General features: G+C 43.3%; 1 protein-coding gene across 1 annotated transcript in view; it reads left to right on the top strand.

The window, feature by feature from the left end:
• Positions 1 to 19,966, top strand: part of FNDC1 (fibronectin type III domain containing 1) — a 66,113-nt gene that overhangs the window by 9,251 nt on the left and 36,896 nt on the right. The window contains exons 2-3 of the mRNA XM_035321773.1: positions 17,176 to 17,385; positions 19,184 to 19,282. Of these exons, the coding sequence (XP_035177664.1) occupies positions 17,176 to 17,385; positions 19,184 to 19,282 (309 nt within the window). The remainder of the gene's footprint in view (positions 1 to 17,175; positions 17,386 to 19,183; positions 19,283 to 19,966) is intronic.

The raw sequence follows: 19,966 nt of genomic DNA, 5'->3' as shown, positions 1-19,966 counted from the left end.
AAGCTAGGGCTTTGTCTTTGCTGTCACTGCAGGGCTGCTGCCCCAGCATTGGCCATACAGAACATTCAGATCCAAGCTGCCCGTAACAAAGCTGAATAACATCTACTTGCATGATGTGCAGGTCTAGTCAAAGCCCTGTGAGGGTAGAAGATATTCCTGTCATGGAAACAAGGGTTGATTTTCAGCAGGAGCTCATTATAGGAACTGCCCAGTACTGGTGAATGGATGATCAGAGCTCTCAAGCAGCAGGCAATGCCAGGGGGGTGCTTTGGTATTCAAACACTACACTGCCGCTGAACTGCACTGGTGCCAGCCCACTGTCAGAGGTCACCTAGCAGCACCCGGGGAGCAGCTCTCAGGGTGTGCTCGATCTGGGTTTCAAGAGCTGCTTTTCAAGGTGAAATCTCTGTGCCTCACATTTTCCCTTATGGCATGCAGGTGGTACCTAGCACAAGGACAGTCCCACTCCTGTGGGCTCTGTTTTGTGCTGACACAGGCAGCAAATGCAAGAGAAAGCTTCTTGGACTCTCAGGCTGAGAGTTGGCTTTAGAGCTCTACACCATTTATTGCCCCTTTCTTTTTTATTTATTTATTTATTTATTTATTTATTTAAAAAATCAAACTCTAAAAAACAAATGGATTGACTTGGATTTACATTCCACTGATACCAAATTTGTTGGCACAAATAACAAAGATCATAAAAACTCTGGTAATAGTAAAACCATGTTTCCTGTTGCTGATCCCTATCCCTTGGAAGAAAAAAGCAGGGTTGTTGTGTTTTTTGTTATTGAATTGGCTTTTTTTTTTTTTTTCCTTCTTCAATTCTGGCCACCAGAGCTGTGTTCTCACTGTGCCTGTGCCAGACCCAAGCCTGGTGACAATGCTAAATCAGCAATTGTGTTGGCCCTTTACATAGCAGAGCACAACAAAATGCTTTTGCCTTTCCAAATAAGACAATTGTGAGTCTTCAGCTGTGGACTGGGCAGGACTTTATTTTTCTAGTTCGATGGTAGGGTAAGGTATTAGGTAAGGGTAGGTATTAATTGCCACTTTTTCTGATTTTTTTTTTTTCTCCCCATTTTTTCCCCTTTTCCCCCATTCCTTTTGTTCTGTTTTTCTCTCCCCATGTTATGGGTTAGATTGTCCTGCCTCAGGGTGATTTTATTTTACTAGCAATGACCGTGGTACTCCTGGAAGACCACAGTCAACATTCACAAACTAAAACTGGGATCAAAGAGCAGGTTCTGCCACTATCACTCATGCTTATCAAGTTACTAGATCCCCTGGAGTTACTGCTGGTACATGCAACTGAAAACATAGTAAGACTGTGGAGAGATAATAAAATCTGACTCCAAATATATGCTTAAAAAAAAAAAAAAAAAAAAAAAAAAGTTAATAGTGCAGAGCTCTGTGGTTAATTCTCTACTGAAATATTTTAAACTCTCTGTACCTTTGGGAAGTCTCTAACCTCATTGGGAAGGCTGATTAGTATGCTAAAAGCCAACATCTGTCTTACTTCCTTTCCAATCAGTGTGGCCAGTGGCTGTTATTCTGAGGACAATGGTAGGAAATCGTGCTGTAGGCAAGATCTTGCTGGATGTGGGGACATTAGTAGAGCCACCGCATTGCTGTGCTTGCGATACAGTGATGCTGTCACAGCTCCCTGTCCTGGAAATAGAAAACAGCTGATGCTGGTTGGCAGACCTGCTGGTGGTGATTACTACAATGAATGGAGAGGACTTACTTCATTATAAAAGCAAATACAATAAAAGATTTCATAAAGGGCATTAATGGCAGAAAAAATACATCTTCTATCCTGTCTCCCTGTTTTTTTATTTTTATTTTTTGAAGTATCAGGACGGTCTGTCCCTTCACTCCTCCGTCCAAATCTCCCACTTTGTGTTCAAACGTGGATGCATTAGTAATGGCAGACAGCAGTCCGTGCACGTTGGTAATGAACCGGTCTGCAGAAATGGCCTCCATAGATATTTGTGTATTCAGTGGTAGATATCCCCTGGCCAAACCGAGGGAGTTGGCAATGGATTCTCTTTTACAAACCTACAGAGATGTGAGTGCATCCTTTCAATACGTTCAGCTGCTTTTCAAGGTTATTAATCGGGTAAAATCTTTGCTGACCATCCCAGCTAATAGCTGGCAGACCACAACCTGTACACTGATGTGTGATTTGCCTTGGTTGCGTGTGCTCAGGTATGATAGCACCCACCACCTACTACCTATAATAGTACCCATAGGAATAGGGATAGATAAATGTGGAATACAGGCTTGGGATTTGCTTGAAGACATTGCTCTGGATCTGACTGAAGAGGTTTTCTTTCTGAAAATGAAATAAGGTTGTTTATAGGGAAGGAAAAGCTGTGCCTATCCATTTCTTTTGAGTCCAACCTTGTGGAAAACTCCTAAAAACAGTGATAACATTATTCTGTGTTTTGTCTGGGTTTTGAACTTTGGGAGGCTTGGACTGTGTGCAGCCGGCTTCCCTTCCCAGGGTACAAGGCTATGTATGTATTTTTTGAAAGACCTTTTACAATAAATAATGTGGAATAAACAGTCAGGGCTGGTGTTATTTCAAGACTTAATGTATGAACAGTAATATATTACAGGTAAGTAAATAATATTTTAGTTTTTTTTTTTTTTTTTTTTTTTTTTTTTAGCGAGGAGGAAGAAGCAGATTTGACTGTGTTATTTTAGCATGTACTTTTTCAAATCTCTCTGAAGAAACTTAATCTCTGAGAGCTGCTAATGAAAGAACAGAGACTAATGCTGAGCCAGTGCTTTGTTCTTAGCAAACCTGTGCTTTGGGAAACTTGAACCTTTTCTGATTTATGGAAGGTTTTCAATGTGAAATATAAATGGAGAGATTTAACTTATTTTCTTTCAGTGCATGATGAAGCCTGAATTCCTACTTTCTGACTTTGTGAGTCTGAGGAATTTTTGGCAGTTTCTAGTGGAAAGTTAAAAGTGTTCTTCAACTAGAGATGGAATGGAAAAAAACTTTATATAAACATGTGAATCTCTGGTAGATTATAAAATCTGTGCTACTTTACAGGGTAAAGGAGCAGGTTTATGATATATTTAGGTGGTTTTAGAGAGAGGAGTAAACCAACCTCCATCCCTCCCCACCACCACCAAAATGTAGCTACTTCAGAGCAATTAGGGAGGATGATTTGGTGAAGTCTGTGATGCACATAAAGGAATGAAACAAAACCAGAGCCATACCACCCAAATTGCCAAGACTTTGGATCCAAAGCTAATCTTTGCTTCTGAAGTGTGCCACTGATGTGTTTTTGTTTTTGTGAAAATTCCAGATAGATACCTAAAGAACAGTTGAAGCTATGAGTTTTTGGGTAGTTATGTCTTGGTTAATACTTCGTACTTCTTCCACAGTTGACTAAGGTAATCCATTTAGTGGGGTTAAAATGCCAAAGATGAATTGTTGTATTTTTTCTTCAGCGACTTTAGAGAATGGTGTATGAAGGTGGCTGAGAGATGTAAGTTGCTGCCCTCCCACACCCCCACCCCAAACCCTGCACTCCCAAACCTACCAAGAAGTACCAAGAAGTGCAGCATTTGTCTCCTGCTTTGGCGATCTGTCATAAAACATCCCAGCATCCAAGAGCTGGGGAAGGCTTGGAAAGAAATTAGGTGTTTGAACAAGAGAATTTCATTGAATGAAACTAAGCTTAGAAAGTGTGTAATATGAACTACGTGTATAAAGCTTTGTGCTTTATGGCTGTGGGTAACCACTGCTTGGTGGGGTTGGAGTGCAAGCTGCTGCAGATACAGAACTGTGTTGCTTGCTGTGAATTTCCATGAACCATGTCCATATCTCCCATCAGAATTAGGTAAAATGTTTTCTTCAGACTTTGAATCCACTTGTCTGCACGGCCACATTTTTTACCCAATTGCCCCTGTAACGTGCCACTGATTTTAATGAGATTGCGCTGATGTGAAAGCAGAGCAATGGAGTGGAGATTTAGGCTCATAAGAAGTGATTCAGGTGCACAGCATAACAATGCTGCTACGGTTTAGTTGGCCTCCTAATGGGCAGTGCAGTTTTAGTAGGTGTGTTTTCCTCCCTGGAGATCAATGGCCATGCCTGCAGGCAGCAGGACGCAGGTTTGGCTCACAAGAGCACAAGCTCTAGCTCTGACTTATGTCCCCTGCCAACCTACTTCAAAGCTAGCTCAGGCTGCTGGGACGCAGGGAGGGGAAGCGGTGATGAAGGCTATGCATGACAGCCTGGAAACAATACTCTCTCTTTCTTGCTACCTGGCATCCTTGTAGACACACCTAGGGGGGTAGAGGCTCACCTGCAAGCTATCTGGATTGGGGTGAGGATAAATGTGGGCATCACATCACTGCACTTCAGCCTGCCCAGGTCCCACATCCAGGCTGGGCAGAACAGCATCGTGCAGGCATCAGTGCTGGAGAGAGGCATCTGAGTGCTTCTGACCCTGCATGGGCCCAGGCGGACCTGTGTGGGCATCAGCTGGGGGTGGAGAAGTGCCAATTTCACAGAAGTGAAATTATGTCACAGGAGTGTCAGCTGTTAGCACGGGAGCCAGGATATTTTACTAGAGGGGTAAAATCCATTGTGGCACAAGTTTTGTGTTATCTTCGTGCTTTCTTTTCCTCTTGTTGTGGATGAAATTGCCAGGCCATTAGAGCAGGAGGCGGGTATTGCTGGTTGTGGAGCCAAAATCCTGCCTGGGATCCCAGGGGCACAGCCAGCAGCCCCACAACTGCTGGGAGTCTTTTCTTCCTCTGCTCCTGCAGCACGTAGCTGACATGAGCCACTGACTTCTTGCTGGCTGGACTGGCCCAATGCACTCAGAGAGAAATGCAAAGTGGGCTTAAAGCCACTTTCTCTGCGCTCAGGGAAGTGTTGCCTCTTGTGATACTATTGAACATCTTTAGCATCAAGTAAACCATTTATCCAGGGCCAGTGCAGTTAAAGACCCCAGGATTTTTAGAGATGGCTGTGAGAAGGGTGCAAGGATAGTGCATGCATACAGGCAAAACAGGGATGTCCCAGGAGAAACGTGGCTTGCACATGTTTAGCACTGCTTGGCAGATTTCTATTCCATGGTGTCTGTCTCTTCTCTTCAATGGATAGCATATTTTCAACACTTTATTTGATATCAGAACATGTATAAAAAGCAGTAACCATGGGTAACCATGATTTGAAAAGGAGAGTAACCAAACAGTAGGCCTGTTGGCTTTGAGTCAGGTAGGCATGCTCTTTACTTTCCTGACAGAGCTTTGAGATTCTTCATTTTAGACTGTCTGAAACAGAAGTTAACTCACTCTCACGTCTGAGTAAATGAGGAATGTCAGTATGAAAGCCATGAAAATTAAGAGGTGTAAATAATATGGAGACTAGAGTCATGTATGCAGTGACACAGGCTTTGAAGATGATTTTGTTCCGGAAAGTGTCTTGTTGTGGCATGAGGAGCTTGGTGTGGATTCATGTCCTGTTTTTTTTTCAGGCACCTCTCCTTGCTGTCTCTGAATTTCTGTCAAGGGCTAGGGAACAGCCTATAAAAGGATTATCTAGAAGAAAACAAGCTATATTGTTTTTATCCTGTACATCTGTCATGCTTATATTTGCAGTCACAGACCTCACCACTTGGAGTACCCTTAGGCTCTGATTTACCTTAAGATGTAAGTTGGTATTTGTGCTCTTTCTGCAGTTGGGTGTCCATTGAGGCCTAGGAGTGTGAATTTGTTGCCCACTAGGTTGGGTCTGAGAGTCATGGGAGCCCCCCAGCTGAAACAGCTGAGAGTCCTGTGGAGCAATGCAGGGTCAGCACCAGGAGACCTCAGGTGCATGGCAGGGGAGAAGAACAAAATTCCCTCCTTCTGGAAGATGGGTGACTGAAATGATGTGCATGGGGGAATCAGTAGGGATTGATGGCTTTATCAGCTCATGCTATTACTGTTTATCATTTTAATGGTGTAAAAGAAATAGGTTGTCTTTGCTTTTAAAATTGTTTTTGTTTTAATCTTTTGAGTCAAACATGGTGTGCCACAGAGTCCAGAACCTTCTTTCCCCCTTCTGTTTTAAACCCTGGAAAAGGTTAGATAAAGTCAGTAAACAAAGATTAAAAGGATACCTACATATACAGTTGCATCTCACTTGGTTATTAGAGATCTGATATTGAAATGGTATCAAAAACTTGAAGGCCATAAGCCTAACTCTGTTAATGGTACTACTTATGAGACTTGTACTCTTCTCCTGGGATGGCTTGCAGGATTCTTGAAGAACAGCTGACATTGAATTCATGGGTCTGTCCTGTGTGGGAAGAGGATCCTTACCTTGTCAGTCATTCTGGTGGTCTTTCTGGATGATATGGTTGAGCCATGTCAAGGAGAACGATACACCAAAAATAACAGTGACTTTTGCCAAATGAAGAACTTCAAATGTAAGCAAGTTAATGATACAATTACCTTGAAAGATGCATTGAAGAGAATCTACAAGGAAAAGTAGAAAGAGAGTTTCTAACATGAAGAACACAGAATAACACCAATGTGAGTTAGGCACCAGGTAGAGGAGATGCATCCAAAGGGATGGCTCAAGTGGCAGATTTAAAAGCCACTTTCCAGTGCTGCTTTTGAAGTATCTGGCTTTATAAATGCTTCTGAAGTGGGTCTGCCAAATGTTCAGCTTTTTCCATTTTTTGTTTATAAGGGAATTGAGAATAATTAAATTTTTTATGACGTACATTCGTCTGTAAATGTTGCTCCATTTTCTCTTAGCAATTGAAGCTTGTATTGTAGATGAGGTACAGTTCTACATACTGCACCTGGTTTTATAGCCTATGCTATATCTGTCTCCTTCATACTCAACATCTTATTATGCCTGGAAATTTTCAGTAGGCCTGCTGCTGGAATGGGTGTCATGTTTTATGCTCCCAGAAATGGCTGCTGAGTCGAACAGTCAGCTGTAGTTCTCCAGGAGCTGAAGCAGTGGCCTGATGTAAACCACATGTTCCAGAGCCCAGGCAGCACGCTTTGTGTGGGTAGCAGCAGGGAGCCCTGGGGACTGAGCCGAGCGGCCAACAGAGCTCAAGACCCTCCTGCTCAGCTTTACTGGGCTGTCAGGGTGGGGGGTTTGTGTCTTCTCAATGGGCAGGCCTCCTCCCCTCCCTCCAGAGTGGGAGCAGATTTCAAAATGATCTGGGGATGCTGTGCTACCAAGGTCTCAGCTCAGTGAGCACCAAAGAGATTTGGATGAAGTCTTGAGCCAAAGAATTCAAGTGTGTGCCATGAGGGGAATTTTTCTTCAGTGAAATTTCAGTCCCCAGGTGTTCTCACCTGCTGACTGTCATGTTTTTAAGCCATTGTCACACTGGATGTTTGCGGGACATTATCAATTCATTTTGTAATTGTCATTCTGCAAGTAAAAAAAGGTGGGCTTTAATCCATCCCTGTGTTTCTTTGCTTGGTTTTATCTTGGGGTCGTAGTGAGCAAACAAACCATCCCCAAAGGGCATGCTCCAGATGGCCACACTGACGCAAATGAAGTTTTCCCATCTCTTGTGCTGACAGTTCAAGCCAACTAGTCAGACCTACCTATGTGTGGAACTTGTTGTCAGGAGATAATAGGGAATCAAGCAGCTGAAAAAAAAAAAGGTATTTTTGCATCAGTTAAAAAAAAAAATCCAGAATATGTTGCATTGACTAAAAATAATACTAATAAAAAGAAAATCTAAGGAATTGAGTGTGTTGTATGGAGAAGAGGAGTGCTGATAACTTCTCAGAAAATACCTGGGTTCAACAGGAAGTGACCTTTGCAGAAGTTTTGCAAGTGCTCCTCATGGGAATCCCAGAAGCAATTTGCACTTCATTTTTTGGAGACAGCACTTAATGTCTTGATCCTAGGTGCTCTGATGATTTTCTTTTTTTTTTTCTAGCTCCAAGGTCATATATTTTCAGTCTCTTAACATCTTTGTAACTGTCCTCTTGACTTTCTTTTGTGGGCCTATATCTGTCTTACAATGTAGTCACTGGCTGTGGAGCACAGCTCGTATAGCAGCAAGGTTTCATTGCACTGTAGAGTAAAATAATCTCAAACTAATACAGCCAGAATTATATTGATTTTTTTGGATGATATTGTGTTTTTATTTCGGTTAATCTGTGAGCAGTTCTCAAATGCTGGTGCTGCTGCTCTGCATAGTATTCTCCATTTCATGTTTACTTCTTTGTGGTGTCTTTTTTCAGTCTTCCAAAGTGTTTGCTCTAAATTTGCGTCATAGATATATCTGCAATTTATATCCAACTATATGTAACCATAGGGAAATGTTAAACTCACAAGTACATAAGTACTACTAGAACGTCCTTATTATGGTGTGTATATTTCATTCTTCATGAATGTCAGTGTTAAAAGCCTTAAATTCAGGAAACTCCAAGTTACAGTTGCAGTCTTGTCAGCGTGACAGTGCTGAAGTGTGTCCCAGAGGAGCTGGGAGTGTTGAGTCCTCAGTCTGCATTAGAGACCAGCCTAGCACCGTTCCTACAGCAGAGCTGGAGGAGGTCTGCTCGCGTGGTCAGTGAGTTCAGTAAAAAGTCAGCCGAGAGTAAATGTTAAATTGTTGATATGACTTATGGACCTGGCTCTTTTTCATGGTCTGGAATAGTATTTGGGATCATTTTTGCTGGTAGATACTATCATAGTAAAAGTATGTACATTTGTATTTTTCATTTTGGATTCCTTGGGAAAGTCAGGAATGAAGCTGTCATCTGTACAGATGTCATGGTGTCCCGCGGAGCTGTAGTGCTCACAGATCTCCTGCCTTGTCTTCCAAACTTACTGATGGAGAGCCAAGAAGAGAATGTCTCTTTTTAGTGCCCGTCTTTGATAAAGGAGATGCGAAGCTTGCAGAGAAGGATGCAGGCTAGTAGTGAGTTTGAACATGATCACTGTGCCGTGCGTGGGATAAATGGAGGAAATGACCTTGGTCAGGGTGTGGGAGGGGGATCCAAGATGGAAAGCATTTTAAAATAAACTTTTGGCCCTTCACTCCTTGCGCTGGTGAGGGGTGGTTCTGCTGCCTACCACCCTGGTCTGTGCAGGGTGGCTCAGCCTGGTGGCAAGGGGTGGACAACATCCTGGATGCCTGCAGACCGGGGAAGGGGTGCGGTGTGCTCTCATAGCCCCTGCAGGTTGCTGTGGATTTTGCTGGGGGGACCTGGCCTTGGTGGTTTGGTCACTGGAGAAACCTCAATGGGAGGTGTCCAGCAGGTGTGAAGGAGGAGGGTGACTCAGGTTTGGAGGGCTCCCTTCAAAGGGCACGGGCACATAAGAAGAACTGTGTTGGCTTCAGTGGGAGCATGTGAAGCCTTCAGTAACTCACTACTGGTTGTTCTTAAGTCATAATGTATGGGTTAAACACACAGAAGTATGTTGCTGAGTCTGCAAAGTGCCCTAGTCCTGCTGGACATAGCATTCAGAGGGCTCATCAAAGAGAGCACTGGAAATTTCCTTTAATGCTGTCAATTGAAAGAATGTCCCCTGGATGCCAGGTAACTCCTCTACAGAGGTATAATGAGCAGCGTTGCATAAATCAGACATTACCACTGGATACTGGTCTTCTGCCCCAAAATCCTTGGTAGAGCCCGATGAATTATGGCACACTTTCCTTTGTGCAGGAACTCGAGCGTTCCAGTCCCTGCTTTCTGTGGCCAAGCAGAAGCGTGTGGGAATGTGCCAAATGATTTTTCTGTGAGAAACAAAGGATTTACGTGTCACTTGCCTCCACTGCTTTAACTGATCGGCTTACTTCCAGGAGATCTGGAACTGAGCGTGTGAATTAGTGGCACTGAAAAGCCAACCAGTCCACGCAGGAATGAGGTTGACAGTGCCTTTTAAAATGCTAGGGGACCTACCTACCCAGTAAACCTCAGGCCGGATTTAGTCTCCCATTTCAATCCTACCTTCTCTGATCGGGTGCTTGCACTTCTACATGCATTAAGTGCCTCAATGCTGCAAAGAGCCCTGCTAGAGTTAGTGCCGTGCCCCATCTGTGGCTGATCTGAAGTAAGTCAGGTCCGGGGTCTTCTGCAGCTGGAGCAGGCAGCTCATCGCAGTTCAGAGGGCCACATCAGCACTGCCTGAGCTGGCTCGCCAGCTGCAGGAAATATCTTTGCAGAGTGAACTCTTCTTAGGATGGACTTGATCCAGAACCTTGTTGAAGCCGGTGGAATTGCTCCCATTTTCTCAAAGGAACTTGGATCAAGCCATCAACTAAAAAAACAATAAAGTAAAAATCCATTAACGGTTTGCCAAAGTGACACGGTGCATTAATTTTTGGGTGGAAAACAAATATCTTCTTGTGGTATTTTGTCTGTCCTCTTTCTTCTTTGCTTTTCAGCTTATGTGGCTTTGGGATAGCTATGTGAAGATAGGTAACAGTGAGTATGTGAAAGCGGGGAACAAAGCAGCCGCCCCTGCATGAATTGCTGGATGAGGAAGGTGGGCTGTGCTTTCCAATGTGCCTCTCAGTGATGGTAAAATGCCATTTTTCTTTTGCTGCTCAGGAATAACAAATGGATGGAAAGCCTTGAGCTGTGCAAAGGATTGCAGCGCTCTTTAGAGGCCTGGCTCTGATAGTAAAGCTCTGCTTTCTCCCTTTGCAGTTGAACTTTTTCATAATCTATTTCAAATTGGGTGAAAAAATAAAATGGTGTATCCAAATTGTCTCAACCCTTAAAACCAACATACCACAGTGAGCCACATGGAAAATGATGCCCATTGCGGGCATGAAGAAAAGTTGTGTGATCATTTTTGCAAGCAGTAAACCCTTTTCCTAGCAAAGATCTGGCCGTGATAGAGGCCTTGGTGCATGAACCTGGTATTTCCAGTGCCTTCTGTGGGGTCACCATCCCTGAGACTGTCTGCACCCATCAAAAGTTGCCAAATGGGGGCAACGGTAGAGGCATCCTCGGCAGCATTTGTCACGTGCTACAAACTTAAGCATCAGCAAACATACATTTTTCAGCAGCTGTATTTAGGGGAGGCTGATGCAATAAGTTATAGCAGTGTGGATGTCTTACAAAGGGTCTTACTTCACAAATGGAATTAATTTTAGAGTTGCCAGTTGGAGAATCAAAATATAGTGCCTCTTTTTTCTCTTCACAGTCTACCATTTTTGGTACAAGTACAGCTGATACTTTCATGTCTATTCCTCCGTGATGGTAGGGTTTGGGTACTTAGGAGTATGCATGGCACACAATATCATTATATCCTGAAGAAATAGCTCAGAGATCTAGGAGCAACAGCTAGCTGAGGTACTGTACATTTCTAGCCTTGGTGGTTGGTCTTGGGAGGGAAGCTGCAGGGTGTTTGTAAACTGAATTGCTCAGCTCTGAAGCTGGATGGCTCTCACAGGTTGGCAATGGTGCAAGGTAATTATCTTGGAGGACAACTGATTGTGCTCAGAGAGCAGGTAAGGACTTCTGAAGACAAGGATCCACTCATTGAGGGTGAATGAACTGAGCAGTTTGGTACATTTTATTTTAGTCTTCCTTTTTTTTTTTTTTTTTTTTTTTTTTTTTTTTTTTTTCTGTCCACACAAGGATTTCCTTCCCAGTTGGCATTCTTGGTCTTTTCTCATGTGGGCATTTGATCACTTTCTGACAAAACCAGCTCTCTCTTCAAGCTGTTAGTTTGCCAATGGTGGGTGACTGTGCTTAGCCTCTCAGACTTCTGCCTGAAATTAAAAGAGAGGTTGGTAGATGTTTATCTCTCCAGCAGAACACTTTTTATAGGTCCAGTTTTCCAGTCCTGAAATAATGGCACATGGAAGCAAAATGCAGAAAAGTTCTTGCTGACTTGGGAAGGCAAAAGCAAACATTCAATACCTAGATTTGTTGTGGCAAATTGACAGTGCCTTATTTCTGTGTGTGTGTGGCCTCAGATTTCAACTACTTTTTACATTCATATCCTAATTGGTTTGAATTGCTTGGGATATTTTCCCCCACAATTACAGATTCATTACTAGGGGTCAGAACTTTCCTTTTCTTCTGGAGCTGATCTGTTTTTTCCGTTGCTCGATAATTGATGGGGGCCTCTGAAGAATCTGTGATTTGGCAAGTGCAAGCTGCCTCCTTGTGTGGTTGTTTAGAGGATGTTTTATCCTCAGCCTAGAACTCATACTATGGGCTTACATCATTTATAAAATGTTCTCCCACAGCCCTGACACACACAGAAACTTTGGCAATACTAGTGGACGTTTCAACTATGAAAAGTCAGTACCAGGGCTTTGATCAGCCTTGCATTTTTGGGGCTAAGATGCTATATACAAATTCCTGCAGCTGTAGCTAATGTTGGATCTCCACAATGAAGAGATCACAAGGGAGTTGCTCATTCTCATGTTCTGGAATGTAGAAAAGGGCTTGCTTTTATTTTAATTGCAGGTAGCTCTTCAGATGAGATCTGAAGCTGGTTAATAGTGGATCTAGTTTGGCCAGAATGGAGGGTCACAAAACAGTTAAATCATATTTGGAACCAAAAGTGAAAAACCTAGCAGTATTTACAGGGAGAAAGTGTGGAGATGGAGAAGAATCAGCCCTCAGTTCTGTCAAGCACTTGGTAGCTAATCCAGAAAATTGTTAGAAAAGAGGGGCTGGAGGTGAATGCGTTTGAAGAATTAGCCTTTTCATTGCTGCTGTTTTGGGATGTCATTGAGTGTTTGTTGAAATCAGGTTGAGATCCTGGTGCACCACAGTAGGTGTTACACAGGGAACAGACAGCTGCAGTCCTGTGGGCTTTTATCAAGGTCAGAGCTACTGTGTCTGATAGGAAAAGCCACAGGCACTGTAATAGCTGTCAGCAGTTCAGCTTTCACACTGATCTGAAATCTTGTCTTGGGATCTCTTAGGATCATCTTCCGCTGAGGATTCAAGTGACTAGCCCAAGTTTAGACTATTGCAAAAGGTAGGGAGAGATGCCTTGCAGCATCAGGCTGCAGGACAGTCCAGGGAAGTGGTGGGAATGTTCCCTGCTGCTCAGGGCCCTAAAACTGATTGCTGTCCCAGTCCATTTCTGGAAGCCCATTTATCTGGGCTGGCCTACCTGGCCCAGATGGACCTGCAGTCTTGGTGATGGGAGTGAGAAGTAGTGCAACATGTCCATACTGTGACGTGGAGATACTTTATGCCAGTTGCAAGCAAGATATTGGGATTTCTTTATGTTTGGAGCTCCTGTTGGTAAATCTACCACTTCCTGCATCCTGGGAGTGAGCAAAATCCCAGATACAGTCCAGTGTGTTTTTTCTCCCCCCGAGGCAGATGAAGTTTTATTTACAGATCTCTGCGCCACTTGTTGCTGAGACCAGTGCACATGCACACTTGGTAGATTTTTATGTTTGAGGGAGGTAATTTTTATCATCAGATTAATCTGTTTGGAGGGGACTGGAGGATCTGTTGTGTTGAAGGTAAATGAAGCCCAGAATCCCCCCAGTGGCTCCAGCTCTGTGTTGCCCTTACCTCATTTCCATCCATGCTACTTCCCTCTTGCACATTTTTCAATTTCATCACGTTTGTTTTTTTTCTTAGTCTGTATCAGATTTCCATTTGCGTTCCTATTTTCATGTCACCTTCAGAAGTATTATAGTAGTTCTTCCTCTGACTTTTATCTCCCCTGTTTCAGCCCTGCTTCTCCCTGCCTCTTTTCTTGGACCTGTTCTTGCCTCCCTCGGTCTAGGACTGCAATGATGCCTTGATTTTTCAAGAGGTTTTGCTTTCTTTAGTCCAGCAGAGAAGAAGAAGAAGAAAAAAAAAACTATTGCATATTCTCATAGATCTTGTTTCCAAGGTCCACATCTAGCACCTAGATGCGCGATGGAAGGGATCCTAGTGACAGAGGAAGGTCATGGGATGTGTCCTCGTAGTGCTTGACCTGTAGAGAGAGCATCATCAAATTGTTTTTTCATGAGCAGTGAACTGTTTAAGTCCATTGTTCCTGGGGAGTTCAGGGTCCCCACAGGAAGGGCTACTTTGGGAAATGAATGACTTAGAATGATGCACCAGATTTATTTCTTCCTTTTTGTCCTTCTCCCTGCCTGCTCCAATGAATATTGCTTGTTTAGGACAATGTTTTGTTTTGTTTTGTTTTCCAGTGTTGTAGGTTTTTTGTTTGTTTGTGTAAAGACAAATGATCCTGGCCAGCAGGACCAAACTATGGCACTTAGGGCTCAGTGAGCTCAGCCTCCACAGTCCTTCCCATTGAAATTTGTGCTACTTGATGGAGTCACGATGAGAGGAACTGGAGAGTGCTTGGATGTGGGGGCTGCAGCAGCAGGAAGCAGTGACTTGCTGTCCCCTGGGGACTTAATGAGTGGGAAATGTCCTCGCTGGTGACAGCGCTGGTTCTGTGGTGTGCAGCTGAGCCCTTTGGGACAGCAGCCCTGCAGGTGCCTGTATGGGACAGAGAAAGCCCAGATTCACCTTCCTCTGTGACTGAGGTCAAGGCCTTCAGCAACATCCTGAGTTGGGCTGTTGGCTCCCAGGCTATGGGCTACAGCAGAGTGGGCAAGTTTCATTCTGCTGCTCTTTGTTTTTAATGGGAAATCACTTCCTTTTCAAGACTGGTCCATAGTTCACACAAAAAACCTGGGTTTGGTGTGTCAGCATTTACCATCAAATCTGTCTAAACCACTTGCTCATAGCTCTGTCCTGGATGCTTTCATGTCAGTCAAACTGTAACAATAAAATATAAGTAAAAAGTGGAGCTAACTAGTGAAGTAGGAACTACAGGGAGTAAAGCGTGGTGCTACCATGAAGGAAGTAATTGAATCCTTAGGAAGCACTGATTTTAAAGCCTCTGCTGATCCCCTTCATTCAGCATTAGTGCCGATAAACTTCTCTGCCTAAAGCCATGTTTGTTTTAAATTAAATAAAGCTTGCCATATGGCTTTCTGGCTGGGATCGCTCCTTTTGTATCCTTTGTCCCTTACAATTCTCTTTTAATTCCAGCTGGAAGCTGTGACTGACTGGCGAAGCAGAGTCGATGGGCTGCAGCATCCCTCCCTGCCATCCTGGGTCCATGGGCTCTTGGCACTCAGTGGGACCCTGGTTCGATGTGGATGCTGAGATGTGGGGAGGTGGTGGCTGCTGACAGCATGTGAGAGAGCCAGGAGAGGCTCTGGGAGCATGGCTGGTCCAGCCTGGCCAGCAGGAGGGTGAGGGGACATCCCATCACAGCCAGCTGCTGCTTGAATGAGGGCTACAAGAAAGCAATTTCTTGGTGGTGTCAGGCCACACGTACTGGGCATCAGCCACAGGTTGCAGTTTGGGAGGTTTGAGTTGGATGTTTGGAAAAACTTTCACTCTAGGCAGCTGGTGCAATGCTGGAGCATGTTTGCAGGGAGGATGTGCAATCTTCAGCCATGGAGGTTTTGAAGACTGAGCTAGGGAGAACCAGGGCTGGTCTTGCACAGTGTTGGAGATGGTCTATCTTTGAGCAGAAGGGTTGGCAGAAGGCCTTCAAGGATCCCTTCCAACTTGAATTTGGCCATTGCTTAGTTCTCCATGGTGGTGCTGTGAATGAAAGTTGCTGCCTGCATGATCAGTGACTACCAGGCTCCTGAATTCTGTGCTGAGGAATTGCTCAGGAGAGAAAAAAAAAGAAAACTGTGTGGAGCAGGTGTTTAATAGCGTGTGACTGAATGTTCCTTGAAAAGTGGACAGGAAGCCTTATGAAAGCAACCGTGTTTATTGCATAGAGAAAAAGATTTTATTAAACACAAGATCCACTGCTGTGACACAGGTAATATGCATTGCTCCAGCAACACAACGTGTCTGTAAAACTGGTTGAACTGGCTGATTGATCTGGTTTTATAATGGACTTGTTTTGTTGGTCTGGTGAGGAGCAGCCAGCGGAGAAGAACTGCTGAAGTCTGTGTGTTTAAAATGATGATTTGCCTCTCTGCAGGCAAAATAAAATGACAAGATTTACCATGCTGAGCTGCTTTCAGTAGAAAAGCAGTTACCTGGGAGCGTGCTGTTCTCTGCTTGTGTTACATACTTGTTTAGCGCTGAAACCTTGCATTTCCTACAGAGATTTCAAAGGGAGATCTGCAAACAGCTTTGAGAATCACTGTGGTCCTTTCCAAAAGATGAATTTATAGAAGAATGTTTATTGGCAGGGTGTAAGAAGAAGCAACGTTGTCACCAGACCAAGACCCAGTGAACAGGTTGATTATAGAAGCTGTCATTGAGCAGAAACATTAGAAAAGGGTCTGCTTTTGGTGTATGTGGGGACATGCAGGCATCGATGCATAGTTAAAGTAATATCATTTAAGTGCTGTCATAGGTACAAGCTCCCAAACTGGTGCTGGAAAGATGATCTCAATCCTGCTCTAGCTGGGGATACTTTGGTGCATTGTTGTCTGTTCAGGTGCCGTCCCAAGCTCTTGTTCTAACATTGTTGTGGTTGCAATCACTGGCTTAGCCAGCAAGTGAGAGGGTTTGGGTACAAGCAACCTAGTTTCTTGAGTAATCCTTGCTTTATTTTCACCTCCTAAAAGAGTGCTGCTAACAGGTATCTCATGCAAGCCATTTGGCAAGTTATAGTGTGGGATGCTCAAGGGTTCACATGATGGGAGCTTGTAAAGTCAAGAGGAGAGGCACGTGCACAGACCCAATGAACCTGAACTGTTAGCAATGGGTTTAGGAGAAGAGAACGTGCTGTTAATGTAGATTGCTTTCTGAAGTCAAGTTTAAAAATAGTGAAATGGTTCTGTGCTTCATTTTTCACTGACCTTTAGCACTTGCCAGAAAAAAATTGTACTTGTGTGCCTGAACTATGGAAAGGCAAATTATAAAAAATGGGGAAAGATTAAAACAGGAAAGCTGCAAGACAACCCCAGTTTCTGTCAGGGGTTCTTGTATTACAGTATGTGTTCACTCTGTGTGTCTTGTGCTGGTCTGTCTGAAGTGCCTGGGAAAAGTCCCTGTTGAATATTCTGCATCCCACTTGGAAAACTTGTTGCTGCATTGGGTTTTATAGCAAAATTAGGACACTATAAAATTATACGCTTTGTTCTGATGATATTTCATAGATGTGTTTGCAACAGAAATATGTGGGCTACTGTACATGTCATGTGCTTCATAATAACTGCGGTGGGTTTTGTGTGTGCTTGTTTTTTGAAGAGAAGGACATGCCAAACAGACCTCTGAGAGTGCGTGCGCAGTCTCCAGATGGCAGGTTTTCCTTTCGGTGGAAGCCACCTTACGGAGCAGGCTTCAGGGGTCCACGCAGCAGATCCCAAAGTCACCTCCGGGGGTATGGAGAAAGCGGCCGAAGGATGAGTTATGCTCCGCTGCTGCAAGAGCGACAAAACCAGGAAGCAAGAAAACTAGGTGAGCCAGATTGCTCTGATACCATCTATGTGAGTTGATGCCAGACTGCCCTTGGTCATCACCCCATCAATTCGTTCTTTGGTTTCACTTGCCCTATCTGACAAGGCTACACTCCAGGCAAAAAGCAATCAGTCTTCTGTAATTGCCTGTTGCTGCTAGGTGGTCATAGATCATGTTATTGTATTCTTCAGAATGATTTACAAATGAAAATGTTTGCTATAACTGTGCTCAGTGGGAGGGCATTAATAGCAGTGGAAGGGCAGAGAAGAAGAGCCATAGCTCATAGCTCCTTGCATGTGGTGGGGCACCTCTCAAATCCATTGTTTCTTGTCCTCCTCTTAAAAAACTGTGCTTCTGCATTATTTCTGACCAGTGGAGAAAAAGTTAGTGCTTTAATTTAATGTATCTGCATTTACCATCAAAACAATCTCATGGACTCCATACCAGAGTGTTATGCTTGTGTGTCCATGTTTTCTCCTGTTCCTTCTCGAGGTCCTGGTCACTGCAGGCTCCTGAGAGTCAGGTTGGCCTCTTCTGTGCTTCCTGTCCTGTCCTGCTGTGCTGTGATGGTTTACACTCCTTCACTAGATAACGTGCCCTCCACCTAAAGGATTTCCAGCTAACTGTAGCAATGGGGTTTGTAACAGCTTTGTTTCTCCAGTGGCTGAGCATTTCTTTTTGTGCTTTTTGCGTCGTTTCCCTCCTACCTCTCTCTGTCTTGTGAGCTCCTCTAGCCTGAGTGAGCTCTAGGTCTGCACTCATGACTCTTACTTTGATCCTCTTTCTGGAAGTTTCATCTGCTTTTTGCTGCTTGGATGTGTTTGCTCAAGGTTCTTTCTCTGAAAATCTCTCCTGCATGCTGGAAGCCCATCCCGCAGACAGTCTGGTCTTGGATTACAAAATTGGTGATGGTTCCAAAATCACACGTGGCTGCCAGAATTCCTGGCTTTGTAATATAAATATCTATTTCCTCTTCTGCTTTGTTGGTTATGTGTAAAAAGAACATCTTTATCTTGGTTTGTCCAAAGAGAGAGAACTCCTCAGTCACCTATCAGTTATTCATACCCTTTCCGATCAGGGATCTCTTAATTATTGCTCATCCCTTCCCTAGTATTAACTTTTTCATCTTTCTCTGCCAAGACCAGCTCTGGAAAGAGACTCACTGTAGATGCCAGTGCTTCCACGTCTGTGCAAACGCTGTGCTGGCTATCCAGTACTCCCATGGTCTGAGCCCCTCCATGGTGCCTTGTTGCTGTCTTTTCTGTCACTGCTATTGCTAACACGTTCATCCTGCTCTGAGTTGCTTCAGGCTGTGGATGTCCCTAGGTGTTATGTACTGTTTTTGTTTGTTTGTTTTGTTGTTGTTCTGTCATGGTTTTAGTGAAAATTCAGTAATGTACCTCATCTTTATGAGAAATACTATTTAACCTATTTTTAAGCATATGCTTCTGATTTTCATTGCTTTTATACTATTCTTTTATCAAGAGGGAAAACAAGTGTTTTTAAATAATCAAATTATCAGGAGAGGAACTCAAACGTATAATACAGGACCCTTGTAATGTTTTTTTCATGTTAATAATTTGCTTTCCTGTTTCTAAAAAAAAATTTATTGTTACTTTATGCATGTTGAAATCTCTGAGATACATGATATGAATCTAAATAAACTACTTCTCTTCTTGTATCACAGAAAATAATAAAATAGGTTTCTACCTGACATGGCTGAATTTTATTTACAATGATAAAGGCTAAGGAAAACCTCTTTTTTTTTTTTTTTTTTTTTTTTTCCCCACATCTACAGCCTCCGAATCAGTTCATGTTGTTTCACTGCCATCACGGAATACCCAAGGACGAAGTCAACCTGTCTATAGGTCATCTTTAACTAAAAGGAAAGTCACGGGTATGTTTCTTTTGCATCAGTGTCAATTACTGGAGACATTTGAATGAAATGAGACAGCTTTGATTTTTAATTGTAAGTGCTAGAGCTAACTTTTTCTGTGTGGATTAAAGAGCCTGATGGATGTCTCTGCTTCTGTAATTCAAGCAGTATTAATAATAAAAGGATAGAATTCTAAAATGTGGTTGGGGGTTTTGCTGGTTTTCTCTTTTTCTTTTTCTTTTTTCTTTTTTTTTCTTGACCTCCTCTGCTGTAGCTATTGGCAAACATCATGCAATAACTGCATGAGAAGGATGAGAAGGCTTGGCTAAATCAAAGCAAGGATCTCCAAATCTGGATGTCTTCTTGTCACATCTCTGCACCATTATCTACAGGGCTGATTTCCAGTCAACCTGGTCAGCTAAAGTGTTCACTTTCTTTTGGAAGGAAAGTATTACATACTGTAGCTGAGGTCAGAGAGGAACTGTATGTAACAGTTTGAGAATTAGTAAAATATTTAAGGACTGTAGAGTAATTAGTAACTCTGGTCCTGTATGCAGACAGCTAACACAAAAAATTACATTGTCATGAGGTACCATCAGTAACGAAAATACTTGCTCTTCACTGCTGTCGTCTTTGCTATACATCTGTGCTGTCTGCATATTGTGTATTACTGGCGTCTCTTTTTATTTTTATGTTTGTTTGTTG

Source organism: Oxyura jamaicensis, chromosome 3, assembly GCF_011077185.1.
Source record: "Oxyura jamaicensis isolate SHBP4307 breed ruddy duck chromosome 3, BPBGC_Ojam_1.0, whole genome shotgun sequence".
In the NCBI taxonomy this organism is placed as follows: Eukaryota; Metazoa; Chordata; class Aves; order Anseriformes; family Anatidae; genus Oxyura; species Oxyura jamaicensis.
This window is presented reverse-complemented; position numbering and strand designations above follow the sequence as displayed.